Source organism: Grus americana, chromosome 14 (assembly GCF_028858705.1).
Source record: "Grus americana isolate bGruAme1 chromosome 14, bGruAme1.mat, whole genome shotgun sequence".
Classification (NCBI taxonomy): Eukaryota; Metazoa; Chordata; class Aves; order Gruiformes; family Gruidae; genus Grus; species Grus americana.
Window position 1 is genome coordinate 1,005,303 of NC_072865.1, and position 14,647 is coordinate 1,019,949.

The following is a 14,647-nucleotide window of genomic DNA, read 5'->3' on the forward strand; positions in this document are numbered from 1 at the left end:
GTTCACAACAGATTATTTGAGAGCAATAGAGGAAAGGGATCCATTTCATTATAGTAACTACCTTTAATTTTTATGACTTAGTAGATGGAGTCCCAAAGTGCTCAAAATAAGTTCAGACGTTATCTGGAGCCTTTCGGGGGCATGCAGGTCCTTGTGGCGGATTTAGTAAAGCTGGGTAAAGGCGAATCGCTCAGCAGCATAAGCCGAGGTCCTAACCTCCGCCCCGAGATGTAAGAGGAGGTGCTGGGGGCCCCTCGCCAGGGCAGGAGGGGGCTGAGCCATGGCCACAGCCGGGCAGAGGTGGCTGTGGAGGGGATTACAGCCACCAAACATTGCTGTAACGTGGAACCTGGCCGAAACACTCGTCTGAAGTTAGGCTGGGCACGCACTCGCTGGTTGACGTTCGGGTGCTGAACTGAGACGTCGTGGGCCATATCACCTGTAGGGTTGCCTGCATCTCTGCATTGACTGCACGGGGATCAGGGGATGGCTGCACATCGATGTCCTAGGCAGGATGAGGCCAGCTCTGAGTCCGTCTGTGCCACTCAACGTCTGGCTGAGCTCCTCACACACCAGAGGGTTGAGATGGTGACAACTGCGGGTAGCTCAGCTCTGCCCTTGCTCTGCAGCCCTTTCCACGCAGCTCGGGATCCCAGGATCCCTCCAAATTGGGAGAAAATTTGATGTAAAAGTGCATCTCTCGTTGTCAGAGCTGCTCTGGAGAGAGGCTGATGCTGTGGTCCTCGGGGCAGTCACAGGCAGGGAGAAGCAGGCGAGGACGCGTTATCCTTGCTGCCCAGAGCTCTGCCCGTCTGTCCTCCAGCACCGCAGCTGCTTGTGGTAGGGATGGACTACGCACTCACAAAACACTTTGGTTCAATTTGAATTTATTTTCTGTAATCGTTAATGCCACTTTCTAATCAGAATGGCATCCACTGATGCATGATAATAGTCCCCCAGAATTGAAACGGATACTTACCGAAATCCTCAGTTCAATCCTTATTAAAATGTCAGCGACTGTCAGTTTTAAATACACATTTTTAATCGTGAAAATCGTTGTTATATGAATTACAATCAAGTCCTAATACCCCCAACTTAGAACAAAATATATCGGAAAATACATTTCAAGCTATTTCTTGGACTACAGCCTAATACATCCGAACTGTAATAATTGCTTTCTCTGAATAGATTTGGTCACACAAGAATCACTTTACTAAATTTTAGGAGGGGAAAAAATGGAAATAAAGAACAGGCTTTTTTTTCCCCACGGTTTTTATTTCAGTGTACATCAAATCCTGTTTTTATAACTTATTAATGATAAATTGATCTCAGGAGATATTAACTCTGTATTTACAGAATGTTTAGACATGCTGGGGGCTGTTTTAAATGTACCAGCTGCTCAGTGCTGATTTAAGTACACAGATGTTCTTATTAGCATAGCATTCAAATTCGATGCCCTTCTTATCTGCATCCTCCAAATGCACAAAACCAACAGCCCCAGCAGCACAGGAGATCCACGCAGGAAAAGCCCCGTCTGCCCCTGGGACCTCCCCTGGGCTGAACGTGCAGCCAAGTCCAGCTCGATCGCCCCATCGTACCTCTCTGGGGCCGCTCTCACGCGCGGGTCACCCCCAGGGGCAGCACGGGAAGGTGCGTGGTGGCGGCGATGGAGAGATGGGGCTTCTTGCAGAGGAGACGGTGAAGCTGCACGGGCTCAGGGCTGAATAGCCCTTGGGTTACGTAGGTGGAGGCGACCTTCCGCCTGGTTTTGTTTCAGTGCACTTCGTTGTGTTTGCACGTTATTGCTGCTGTGCTTCCCTTTGCAGCGTTTTTCCCAGCTCTGCTCCTGCCCTTGCTTTATATTTTCGAGGCATGAGCTGTAATGGGAAGTGATGTTAGTGGGCTCTGAACCGAAGGAGCTGCAGATAATGACAGCAAATTGGTGTCTGGCTCCGTGAATTGCATGTTACAGGGATGTGCCTGAATCGTAGTTCAGGACTGGAGTACTACAGCCCCGAAAGGTCAAATCCAAAGCCGGAGTGACTCTTTTCTGGCATGTTTTAATGTTGCAGGGAGCTCTATCCGTCTCTTCGGTGACAAAGCAGCAGTAGCCTTGTTACAGCTTTTCTGAATCATCTCAGGATTCTCCCAGGCTTTCGCAGTAATGTTCAAGTTAAAAAAGTTCATTTCGGTTTTCTTTCCTTATTGGATATTTTTAAATATACTTTTTATTGCTAATCACGATGAAAATTACAGCAGTTATGACATACTTATAAAGCAAATGTTATCGCAGGGGATATAAAGCCCTTTTACAAAGGGGCTGTTCTCTCCAGGTAGCAGAGGTGTGAGAAGAACCCTTAGCTCCTCATTTTCAGTTTTCCATTTCAAGTCCTACATCGTTTCCCAGAGACAAAAAATATCTTTTGATTATTTTCAGTCTCTCTGTGAACAGGAATTTTAGGAATTTTCACCTCCATTCGTTTTAACTCAGCCTCCTAAACCCACCACGCTTCCATGGTATGAATAAACACCTGGACTTCTGAATATTTTAGGTCAATATAAATTTTTAAATTTTTTTTTTTTTTTAAATTTTATTTGACCTTCTACTATGCTTTAAGGCTGTTAAACAGCTTGGGTCCCCAGCCGTTTTCTCACGGGGATGTTTTATGCATATGATTTTCCACGTATATATTTTCGTTCTTCGTTTTTCCTTACAGCAACTTTGAGCAATACCTCATAGCACTGGCTGCCTGCATTTTAATACCGTGTGGGTTTAGACTGTACCCTTTCAATAACTGGGAGCTTTGCTCAAGAGAGCAGGACCCCATGAGGAACACAGGCTGTTTGGTGGCTCCCTGCTCCCCCGTAAGAAACATCCAGCGACCCGGTAGAAATATAAAGTAATGACAAGAGAACTGAAAATAACTTCAAAGTCAAACTGATATCTTGTGAGAGATGAGGAAAACGTTACAAAGGAAATATCAAAGGCTCAAGAAGGATTTTCCTAGGCACTTTGTTACAGAAGCCTTTACCACCCCCTGCAGAGGCAATCAAGACTAATGGGAACATTAGTACAGCCGAGGACTACATATCAAAAGAGTCCCCGGAGCAAATAACACCCAGTAACTAGAGCATCACTGGCACTGTACTCCAAACCACCCCCCCTCTGTCACAGAAATGAGTAAAAGGGTCGTAAACAGCAGAGGGAAGATTTTTGCCTTGTGACTGCAAATAAGCACCCAGCAGAGCTGTTAAAAGTTGCTTGCTGAAGAGAAAAATATGATTCTTCCAGTTTTATGGGCCATGTTCAGATAGCTCTTACTCCTATACCATAAATCCAATTTTCACATAGATTAAACGGAAAGCCGTCAGAGGCTGTGCTGAATAATGCACTGGATTGTCACGTCCCTGCTGCGCGATGTGCGCCGAATCAATCCTCTTCCACGTTCACGTGCGGCTTTGCAGTGCGGTGGCACGCACGGCCACAGTGGTTGCCATCAATACCGCACGCTTGCCGCCTTGGACGCTTGGCTCCACAGCAAAGCTTCCCGCTCTGAACGCGAGAAACACCCCGAGTGCCATCACAGGTATTCGCGTGGGGTCCCAGTGTACCCGGTGTGTTTAACTTGGTTTTTCAGCCGTGGTGATGGGCTAGGGTGTGTATAGTCTTTGTAAGCAGGGCGATGGGACCAAGGTGATGGGATTATTGGCAGTAGTAAGGTGACGGTCGCATGATCGTGGTGGTAGTACCCAGCCGTGCTGCTACGGCCCCTGCACAGCCCCCACCTCACAGGTACCCAGCAAAACCATTGTACGAATGAGACCCGAGAGCCTGGTGGTACCGTGGAGCTGCTAAACTGTGTGGTTGGTACAGGAGCCAAGTGATATTTCATTTTCTGTCAAAACCGTGTCCTTTGAGTGCCCTTTGCTCATTATAATCTCATTACAACCCCAAACCACACCCCCGTTCTCAAAGCTGCCCCCTCCGAGGTCCGACCCCCCCTCCCTGGGCACGGTCTGAGTCTCTTTAAGTCTGGAGCTGCAACAGCCACGGGAGAAAGTTCCACGTTAATCACGAGGCAGTAACAAAGTAACTCTGCGCTGTAACTGTAACCGCGTGTGTTTTGAGAACATAAATGTGTGTGGGTGTAGTGGGTTCATAGACACATTCGGTATCTTTCCGAGTAGTGCTTACCACAGCCACGGATTTTCCAGGAACTCGTTAGCATATGCTAATGTCTCTCGCCCGTGTCTGTTGACACCTCCGGGTGGTCGTCGGGGGTCTTCAGACTCAGTCCTGGTATCACGTGTACCTTGTCCCTCAAGGCTGGTTTTGGGATCCCCTTGTGACTTTCTTATCTTTGTGCATCCGTTCTTCCAAGGCCGAGCTGTTTAAAATGAGATTGTTCCAGAGCTTCTTACCTTACAACTCATTATTTTCTAAGTTACAATGGTTTCCCTTTTGTTTGGTTACACCTATTGAGTAATGGCTCTAATTGCTTGAATTGATCTTAATATTTCAATATTTACAGGTATTAAAACTGCGTTTCTGTTTGGAAAGTTTTTATTGCTGTTTGAGTGGTAACACCAGTTCTTGCATAAATATTTAGTTCATTTTTGTAAATTTTAAAATTAAACTTAATTAAAAAAGAAAAGGTTATGATAGAGTTGAAGCTAAAAATACAGCGATGGCTTGAGCAGTATCTGATTCCCCTAGAAGAACGCTCGTAGCGGTAGCTGCGATGGGGAACGGTTGTTGTCCCATCGGTGCGTGTCCTTGCCCGGCGCGCAGAGAGCCGAGATGTTTGTGCCCTGGGTGCGGGGTGCTCACCCCACGGAGCCCGCACACCCCGGGGCTCACACGGGAAGGATTTACAGGGTGCAGGCAACCCTCATCGGCACCTTGGCACCTACTTTTACAATGAGGCTTGGTGCCCCGTGGCTTTCTTGGCCTTGCTCTGTCCCGTCCCTGCGCAGAGCTGGAGCATCCCATCCTTTGCTGAGCGCGCTCGGCGGGAGGGTGAGGTGAGCGGGGGCTGTTTCTCCTCGAGAGCTGATTAGGGTGGTTCGCTCACAGTTCCAATAGCTCCTTATCAGTAGTGGAATTCCTCTTGTGCTTATCTTGGGGTTTCTTTTGTTTGGCTGATGGCGGCATCTTGTCTCCTCTCTCTGGCTGAGCGTCAGCCTTTGGTTTAGTTCTCGCCTGTCTCCAGCACGGTCACCGCAGGGTCCGAGGGCACACGTGGCCGAAAGCAGGTAAATGCATCTCAGCACTTTAGAGAGCGTGTCCGCGCGCTGACAGCAGCAGCTCACAAAGTTCCAACCGCTGTGCCAAGCTGGAGATGCTCCCAGGAGCCGATGGCTGCTCTTGTGAGGAACTGTTGCTCTGCAAAAAGCGCTTTTTCCAGGTGTAGCGTTAAACGCTGGTTCCCTTCTCAAAAATCGCAGTGTCCTGGTTGGTCTCTCAAGTACTCTGATGTTTGCTGATACTCCGTAAGCGTGAATAACAGAGCTTGAATCTTACTGTTTTGCAAGAATTTAGGACTATTATGAATAGGAAGTGTGCTGTGCAGGGGAACACGGTGCCACATAAAGTATGCTGTGTGCCATGCTTAATGCTAAAGGAAAAGAAATGCCACTGACTGGTACGTGTTTGGGATAAACAACCCGAGCTAGCTGATGCAGCAAGAGGTGCTCTGAGGTTGCTCCTTGCTATATTTAGATCAACGGAAAAGGTCAAATCTCTAAGCAAACACCGCCCAATATACGTAAGATATTGCATCATGTATGGGGCAGCACCTCAGCCACTTAGGTATCAACATTTGTATATTTTTCTTAATTTTGTTTTTATCCTCCAGGTCTTTATGGGTATTTGAGGAACGTGGCAGGTTTTCCATGTGGGCATCCACCGATCGCCGATTTGAGACACTTCTCTGAAGGCATGGTCCTGCTCCCGTTGCAATCAGGTGAATGTAATCCTCCCCTGGCTGAACAGAAACAGGGTTGGCTTCGTCTACATGCTTGCATTTCTGTTAACGATGATAATATTGTATTGCTTTGTTCTTGCCCTGATTGCTGATCCTCTGTCATGTTTTGCTGGGTGCAAGCATGCTGCGGAGCATTTGCCTGTATGCTTGTTCCATCATTTCAAATGCTTTAAGGGCAGGCTTGAAAAAAGGCATCTCTACTATGCGTATCTACGTGTTGAAATTAATCTTCTCATACTAATGTGAAGAACAACATCCCAGGCATGTTAAAAATCCCTGGGTTTGGGGGGGTTTCCTTGGACTTCATGTGAACCAGGCTTTCACCCTGGACTGCCGTACCCGTGTTCTTAAGCCATTTCTACCAGTCGGTGTCTCTGAGGGAGAAATACCTGGTTTAAACTCCTGAAAACGCAACCAGGCTGGCTCAGGGCAAGCCACCTTCTGCTAGAAAGCTTTGCAGAGAGAGATCTGTTTAAAAGCCTGCTGTTCTGTGCCCTCCGGTTCAGCGCTGAATACTAAACGTGTTTTGTTAAACTGCAAGTGAGCTGGAATGCTTTGGACTTGAATCTTATGTGAAAACGGGTAGCTAAAAATAAACCTATAGAGAATCCTGGAAGCAACACTGGGATGTGGGTGGGAGAGATGGGCAGGACGTTTTTGAGATGTCAGCTCTTTTCTCACTCAGTTGGGTTGAAAAATTTAAATTCTAAAAATTTTCCTGAAAATTCAGCATTACGAATTGGAGTTCTCGATCAGAGCATCACATTTAGATGTTATCACACTGTAATTTTGTCTGGGTTTGTCCCTGGAACTTCTTTACACCAGAAGTGAGCAACAATTTCTAAAATGTAAAGTCACTTCAAACCAGAAAATATTTTTTCCGAAGAATTAGATATGTGAGAGGCTTGTCAAAGCTAAACCTCCACCACACTAGTCACTGCTTACTGAGCTGATATTGCGCAATTATACAGTGCTTTTTGCACAAGTGAGTGGCGCCTGTGGAGTGGGGTGGCTGTTAGTGCCCACGTTTCCCAGCACTGACCCAATCCCCCAGGGAGCACCTGCGGCCAAAGCCACGGGTTGGAAACTGCTCCAGCACCCCTGTTCCAGGTAAAGGCCAGGTCTACGGGACCACGTTTGCCAAATGACTGTTAACGGAGCAAGCACCTTGACGAGCTCTCCGTGTCCCCGCTCCAGGCGCTGGCACGTGTGGGGTGGCGGCACGGGCTGCGCGCGGCTCCGGCGTGCTCATCTCTCTGCCGTTATTCAGGTGACGCTTTCGGCTGATGTTGGCGAGGGGAATCGAATTTGTGCGGGGGCACTTGCAAAAGGCCGTGTTTTATCTTGGTGGCGTAGACGAGGCCCAGTGCTTCTATAAATGTTTTATGCTGGCTAGATTGCAATTCAGTACAGAGACTGAAAAAGAAGTGCAGCAGTAAAACCTACTGCGGTCGTGCCGCAGCTCTGCTCGCCCGCTTCTGTGCTCGCTCCATTTCTTCCCATTCCGCCCAGTCCCGGAGCTGTCACCAGCCCATTTCTCTCCTGTTTCTGTCTGTCTGTCATCTCTCACTATTAGGACCTCAGCTGCTTCCCTGCTAATTGCACCGCCTTACATGACACAGGTATTTTCGTAACTCCAGTAAAAGCTGCTCATTATTTTACATGGTGATTTCCAATCTGTTGTCAGATTAGTTCCTGGCAACCCGCGCGAGCCACTGACGGCTGGAGAGATTCATGCAAGTTTAATGAAGCACGAGGTAAGTGGAAATACAATGCAGAGAGGAGGTCAGCAAAATCAATTGATTAATTAATTAATTAATAGAGAATAACGTTAATTTCGGTAAGGGAGTGTTATCTTTCTGGAAATGCACCTAAACGCCAGTTCAACTGAGAAGTGACATGTGAGCTCGCCTTTAGGTGCCTCTCCAGAAAGATAAAAGTCTCATCTAGCCTGGGAAGGGGACGTTTCACTTCGAATGAGGCAGACAGGCCGCTCGCTCCGCGTGACACTTGGGTGTGTGAATTACGGATGAAGTCAAGGCGTTCATAGTGAGCACCGTAGCTTTATATTTCTGAATGGCAGAGAAAGCATTGCTTAAGTGTTGAGAATAATTAATATTTGTAGTTCCCCACAGGACCTTTCATTTATTGCCACAAAATACACTACAAAATAGTAAGCTTAGGCTTTTTTTTTTTTTTTTTTGAGCGAGGAAACTGATATTGACAAAAAGGTAAAGGATCTGCCTGCCTCCTCCCTGTTCCTTTCTCCCCAGCTCTGGCCGAGTGGCTCCGCACGCCGGCTGAGCATCCCGGGGTCGGGGAGGGCGGCGCAGCAAGCGGGCTGCTGTGTGTCCTGAGCGCGGTCCCCACAGAAGGGCTCTGCTCCACCTGGACTGTGCTGTGTCTCGCTGCAGAGTGGCCCAGCCGTCACTCCCAGCCATCACTCCCAGCCGTCATTCCCAGCCGTCATTCCCAGCCATCATTCATTCCCAGCTGTCACTCCCAGCCATCATTCCCAGCCATCACTCCCAGCCATCATTCCCAGCCATCATTCCCAGCCGTCATTCCCAGCCATCGCTCCCAGCCATCGCTCCCAGCCGTCATTCCCAGCCATCATTCCCAGCCATCACTCCCAGCCGTCATTCCCAGCCATCGCTCCCAGCCGTCATTCCCAGCCATCATTCCCAGCCGTCATTCCCAGCCATCGCTCCCAGCCATCACTCCCAGCCGTCATTCCCAGCCATCATTCCCAGCCATCACTCCCAGCCGTCATTCCCAGCCATCGCTCCCAGCCATCATTCCCAGCCATCATTCCCAGCCGTCATTCCCAGCCGTCATTCCCAGCCATCGCTCCCAGCCATCGCTCCCAGCCATCATTCCCAGCCATCGCTCCCAGCCATCGCTCCCAGCCATCATTCCCAGCCGTCATTCCCAGCCGTCATTCCCAGCCATCGCTCCCAGCCATCATTCCCAGCCATCATTCCCAGCCATCATTCCCAGCCATCGCTCCCAGCCATCACTCCCAGCCATCATTCCCAGCCATCACTCCCAGCCATCATTCCCAGCCGTCATTCCCAGCCGTCATTCCCAGCCATCGCTCCCAGCCATCGCTCCCAGCCATCATTCCCAGCCATCATTCCCAGCCGTCATTCCCAGCCATCGCTCCCAGCCATCGCTCCCAGCCATCATTCCCAGCCATCATTCCCAGCCATCACTCCCAGCCATCATTCCCAGCCGTCATTCCCAGCCATCATTCCCAGCCATCGCTCCCAGCCATCACTCCCAGCCATCATTCCCAGCCATCATTCCCAGCCATCGCTCCCAGCCATCACTCCCAGCCATCATTCCCAGCCATCATTCCCAGCCATCATTCCCAGCCATCGCTCCCAGCCATCACTCCCAGCCATCATTCCCAGCCGTCATTCCCAGCCATCATTCCCAGCCATCGCTCCCAGCCATCACTCCCAGCCGTCATTCCCAGCCGTCATTCCCAGCCATCATTCCCAGCCATCGCTCCCAGCCGTCATTCCCAGCCATCGCTCCCAGCCATCGCTCCCAGCCATCACTCCCAGCCGTCATTCCCAGCCATCATTCCCAGCCATCACTCCCAGCCATCGCTCCCAGCCGTCATTCCCAGCCATCATTCCCAGCCATCATTCCCAGCTGTCACTCCCAGCCATCATTCCCAGCCGTCATTCCCAGCCATCACTCCCAGCCATCACTCCCAGCCGTCATTCCCAGCCATCATTCCCAGCCATCATTCCCAGCCATCGCTCCCAGCCATCACTCCCAGCCATCATTCCCAGCCATCACTCCCAGCCATCACTCCCAGCCATCATTCCCAGCCGTCATTCCCAGCCATCATTCCCAGCTGTCACTCCCAGCCATCATTCCCAGCCATCGCTCCCAGCCATCACTCCCAGCCGTCATTCCCAGCCGTCATTCCCAGCCATCACTCCCAGCCGTCATTCCCAGCCGTCACTCCCAGCCGTCATTCCCAGCCGTCATTCCCAGCCATCATTCCCAGCTGTCACTCCCAGCCATCATTCCCAGCCATCACTCCCAGCCATCATTCCCAGCCATCATTCCCAGCCATCACTCCCAGCCATCACTCCCAGCCGTCATTCCCAGCCGTCATTCCCAGCCATCACTCCCAGCCATCATTCCCAGCCATCGCTCCCAGCCATCATTCCCAGCCATCACTCCCAGCCATCGCTCCCAGCCGTCATTCCCAGCCATCATTCCCAGCCATCGCTCCCAGCCATCACTCCCAGCCATCATTCCCAGCCATCGCTCCCAGCCGTCACTCCCAGCCGTCATTCCCAGCCGTCATTCCCAGCCATCATTCCCAGCTGTCACTCCCAGCCGTCATTCCCAGCCGTCATTCCCAGCCATCACTCCCAGCTGTCACTCCCAGCCATCATTCCCAGCCATCACTCCCAGCCATCATTCCCAGCCATCATTCCCAGCCATCACTCCCAGCCGTCATTCCCAGCCGTCATTCCCAGCCATCACTCCCAGCCATCGCTCCCAGCCATCATTCCCAGCCATCGCTCCCAGCCATCGCTCCCAGCCATCATTCCCAGCCATCGCTCCCAGCCATCATTCCCAGCCATCATTCCCAGCCATCATTCCCAGCCATCACTCCCAGCCGTCATTCCCAGCCATCATTCCCAGCCATCACTCCCAGCCGTCATTCCCAGCCATCGCTCCCAGCCATCACTCCCAGCCATCACTCCCAGCCGTCATTCCCAGCCATCATTCCCAGCCATCATTCCCAGCCGTCATTCCCAGCCGTCATTCCCAGCCGCGGTGCCCCCGGGCAGGGACAGACCCGGCTGCGCCCACCCCGCGGCTGAGCCGCCCCCAGCCCTCCCTGCCTCTGCTTCAGCCGCTTGGCTGACGTGGTTAATTTGTTCTGAACCACTGTTGTTCTCATGAGTTATCGGCTGACTCCTGCCAGCTGAGTGGAAAAGTGATTTCATTTTCCAGCCTAAGCGTGGCAGATGTGTGTGTGGGAGGGCTGCGAGGGAAAAGGGGGGGTGTTGTTGTTTTTAAGGTGACCAAAATCTGGTCCGCCAGATTTAATCTAACCTACTTGCAGCCCTGGGAGGTGGCGAAGGCTGGCGCCAGGCTGCGCTCGCGGCAGGGATGCAGAGCAGGGTGTGGGGCGCAGGGGTCCGTGACGGGGCAGAGGTGCGCCCGCCGCGCTGGGGTGGGATGAGCCCGAAGGGCAGAGATGGGGGGGGGGCGGGGGGGCAGCTTTCGGCTGCTTGGACCCTGCCAAGGGTCTCCCAGAAGCCACTTTCCCGCTCGGTCTTGCTGCAGAGCTGGCAGCAGCAGGACGGGCTCGTGTCCTGCGTTTTGCAAAATCCCGCTTTGTAACCCGCTCTTCCCGCTGCAATCCCCTCCCGCCTCCGATGCGCAGGCACGGCTCTGCGGGGCTGCAGTGGATTTGCACGCTCTTTGTTTGACTTAAAGTGTGTCTTGCTTTAGCACTCAGTCATACGTTGTGAGGGCCAGAGCCCTGCTTTTAGCTTGGCCTAAAAGGTGCAAAGCTGTGATAAAAAAACCCAGTGTTAGTACGCTTTTGCACTTCTCACTGTAGGTACAGACAGGACTTGAGTGATGCCAGAGGAGCGTTGGGCAGGAGTTGAAGGAGAGCTACGTCTTATTTTTTATCCTTTTCTTTCTGTTCTCCTTCAACAAGAGCAACCAGTTGTAAATACTTGGGATGTAGGCTTCAGTAATTGAAAGGATAATTTGGCACAGGAAATAGTCAAAGGCAATGTCTCACGTTAATCAAAAACCTGTGATAAAAGAACAGTACAGTCTGTCATCCGTAATTAGTCCTATCTTGAACTCCGGAGGCTAACGACATCCAAAACAGCAGTTTGAGCTCGGGAACAGTGAGCCATCGCAATATGCAGCCCAGCAGGAGCCAGAGCTGCTCGCTGACTGCCAGCTCCGTCCCCGCCGCCGCGTCTCCCGCGTGCGTATCGCACCTCTCGTCGGCTTGCGCCAGCCCCTGCCATCCCAGGCGTCCGCTTTCCCAACCGCCCGCGCCGCGCCTCTGCCCCAAGGCACCGGCCCAGGCAGGGGGTGCCACGGCCGCGTCCTCCTCCTCTGGGGACGGCAGGCAGCTCCGAGGGAAAGCAGGTCAAGGTATTTCCCTTCTAGGTTTGTAACGCTCAGCCGGGAACCTACGTTTCAGTGTTACTGGGAACAGCTTATTAATAGAAAGAAGGAACCGATGATCCAGGATCTCGCAGTGAAAGAAACGTGACGTACTTTGAATTATTCTGCACAGAATGCGATCTTCAAAAACATCATTTTCCTTTACACTTGAAAATTACAGTCTCTGCTTTTGAGTTATTGGATGAGGAAACAAGAAGCAGCGTTTGTGTGATGACTGAACGAGAGATTTCTCTACAACGTACAAATGAAAATTCATTACGAACATAATGCAGCAACAGAGAATGCAAATGTACAGACATGGGTAAACGGCAAATAAATTCAGCAAAGAGAAACACTGTGTGTTTAGTGGAAAATGACACAGTAAGGTGTCTCTGAACGCTTAGAAGAAAACCACATTAATTCATTTCAGAGCTGGTTCGTTACCAGATTTTGATAACAGTGCTACTTTGTGTGGTGACGGTGGAATTTGTTCTGAAAGCCTGCTCCGTCCTCGCAGAAAATACGAGTGCACGGCGGTGCAGTAGTGGTCACGGATGGCAAGAGAGGGTAACCTGGCTAGGAGATGCTGGGAAGGACGCAGAGCACGGGTTTGGGCTGATGGTTTAAAGTACAACTTGAGGTCACAGACCTGGAGATCTGCAACCTGCTCCATCTCAGTGGAGACTCCCTGGAGCAGGACACGGAGCCTTTCCCTCTCCCCCACCGTGTTTGGAAGGTGAGTACTGCCTCACATCCCATATGGGAGAGCAAAAGGGGGAGATGGTCTTAAGGTTTGCTTTGTTCGTATCCGTAAAGCATTCTGAAGTCTCCATAGGTTCGCTTGGAATCGTGCACCTCAAATACACGGTACCAACCATTGCAGCAGACCACGAGTGAGCTGCAACCTCAGGGATCAGCACGTGCCTCGTGAACGTCCTGAGCCAGACCACAGTGCTCTGCCCTGGGAGGGCTTCGGTACGTCCTTTCAACGTGTCTCAGTGATGCGAGGGTTGGAAAGGTGGTGTGGTTTTGGTTTGGTCTTTAAATCAGTACAGGAACTGCTGTTGTACCATTGCTACATCAAAAGTTGTCAGTCAGAGGTTTGAGGAGGTTGGGTTTTTTTCTCTGCTCCTTTTAACCTTCTTTGTTTTTGCAAATTAAAAGAAGTTTCCCCATCAGATTCAATTTCTACTTCAAACAAGTAGCATTTATGCTGGGGAAAAACTCTTCAAACTGCTCAGAAATTGAGCAGTAAATCAATGGCAGCTTCAGAACAAGTCAGTGATGCTGAGAAACCAAAATGAAGTCCTGGATTGATGGGAAGGTTTTCAGAATGACACACAAGTCAAAACCACACCTTTTCGGTTCAGATCTCCGGATATTTGTCTCTGAGAAGCTGATTCTTCCCCAACCGGCTCAGAGAATCGACAAACCCCCATGAGAAGGCAGCTATACGTTGTAGGTACCCCGAGACTACCCAACTCAGCAGCTATTTAAGCACACTCCAGATTTTCCAGCACCAGATAACGTCCCACTGACGGCTTGTCTCCATGCCCCGTGCGACACATTTGCTTACCTGCCTGGTTTTAGATAGGAGTAAAGCTCTCCTTTTGCTTATTCACGAGTAATATCATCACAGAGAAACAGAACACGCAGAAACCAGCTTTCAGGTGCTCTGAGAGCCACCTTCCCGCCCCAAGGAAACTAACTACTGGGGGCTGAAGATACACAGGGACATACACGGTCGGAAACCAGGAGGGAATGAAGCGTGAAGGAGGAGCCGGCTGCTGGGCGAGCAGAACTGCGCCGTCCCGAGGAGCGAGGGTGCCCCGCGGCAGCAGGAGCTTTGCTGTTCCTTCTTTTGTTTGGCTCTACCTTGCAGCACTGGTAGGTGAACGAGAGGGGAGAAATGACAGAGGGATCTGAATCTCAGCTCTGATGGCTGTAGTACTACGGGTAGGTTTCCCGGTGGAGAAAGCACTGCAACGTATCTTAGGTATTTTTAGGGTAAAGGGACCATGGGGCACAGATTAACCGTCCTGGAGCACTAACACTGCGTGAAAAGGCATCGTTATATTTGGCATGTGCTGCTTTCTGTCGACAGCAACCTGTTATTTGACTTCAGTTATTTATTTTTGTTAAATGAGGGCTACATTTCCATGTGGTACGTTTTTAAAGTGTTAACCTGAGGAATGGGATACATTTCAGGGGACATAGGGGCTGTTACTCTTTTGCCTGTCTCTTTTTGATATCGAAGCTGTTCTGGAGCGGCTGACACCCTGGGTTTGTGGGCCAGGCAGCAACAGAAACACGGTTTCCTTTAAGTACCTCGCTTAGGAGCAGGATATGGAAATGATACAATTAATCATCTACAATTTCTTGCAAGCACATTAGAATGATGCAAGCGTTCATCCAAAGGAAATCTTTTCCATGGCCTTGCTTAATTTTGTTGAATAGTCTCAGTGCTGCCACATCCGGACTCT

At 50.6% G+C, this 14,647-nt stretch overlaps 1 protein-coding gene across 18 annotated transcripts in view; it reads left to right on the forward strand.

The window, feature by feature from the left end:
* LOC129212620 (uncharacterized) overlaps positions 1-14,647 on the forward strand; it is a 39,335-nt gene that overhangs the window by 12,425 nt on the left and 12,263 nt on the right. For 11 of the 18 annotated variants that reach the window (XR_008579233.1, XR_008579235.1, XR_008579234.1 and 8 more), the window contains 2 exons: positions 5,859-5,966; positions 7,675-7,744. Coding sequence is in view for 2 of the 18 variants with exons in the window: in XM_054841446.1 (XP_054697421.1) it covers positions 5,859-5,966 (108 nt within the window). In the remaining 16 variants the exon portion in view is untranslated. Of the gene's footprint in view, positions 1-5,858; positions 5,967-7,674; positions 7,745-12,153; positions 14,121-14,647 lie in introns of those variants that run through there. The other 7 variants (XM_054841446.1, XM_054841447.1, XR_008579244.1 and 4 more) reach the window with 6 other exon arrangements.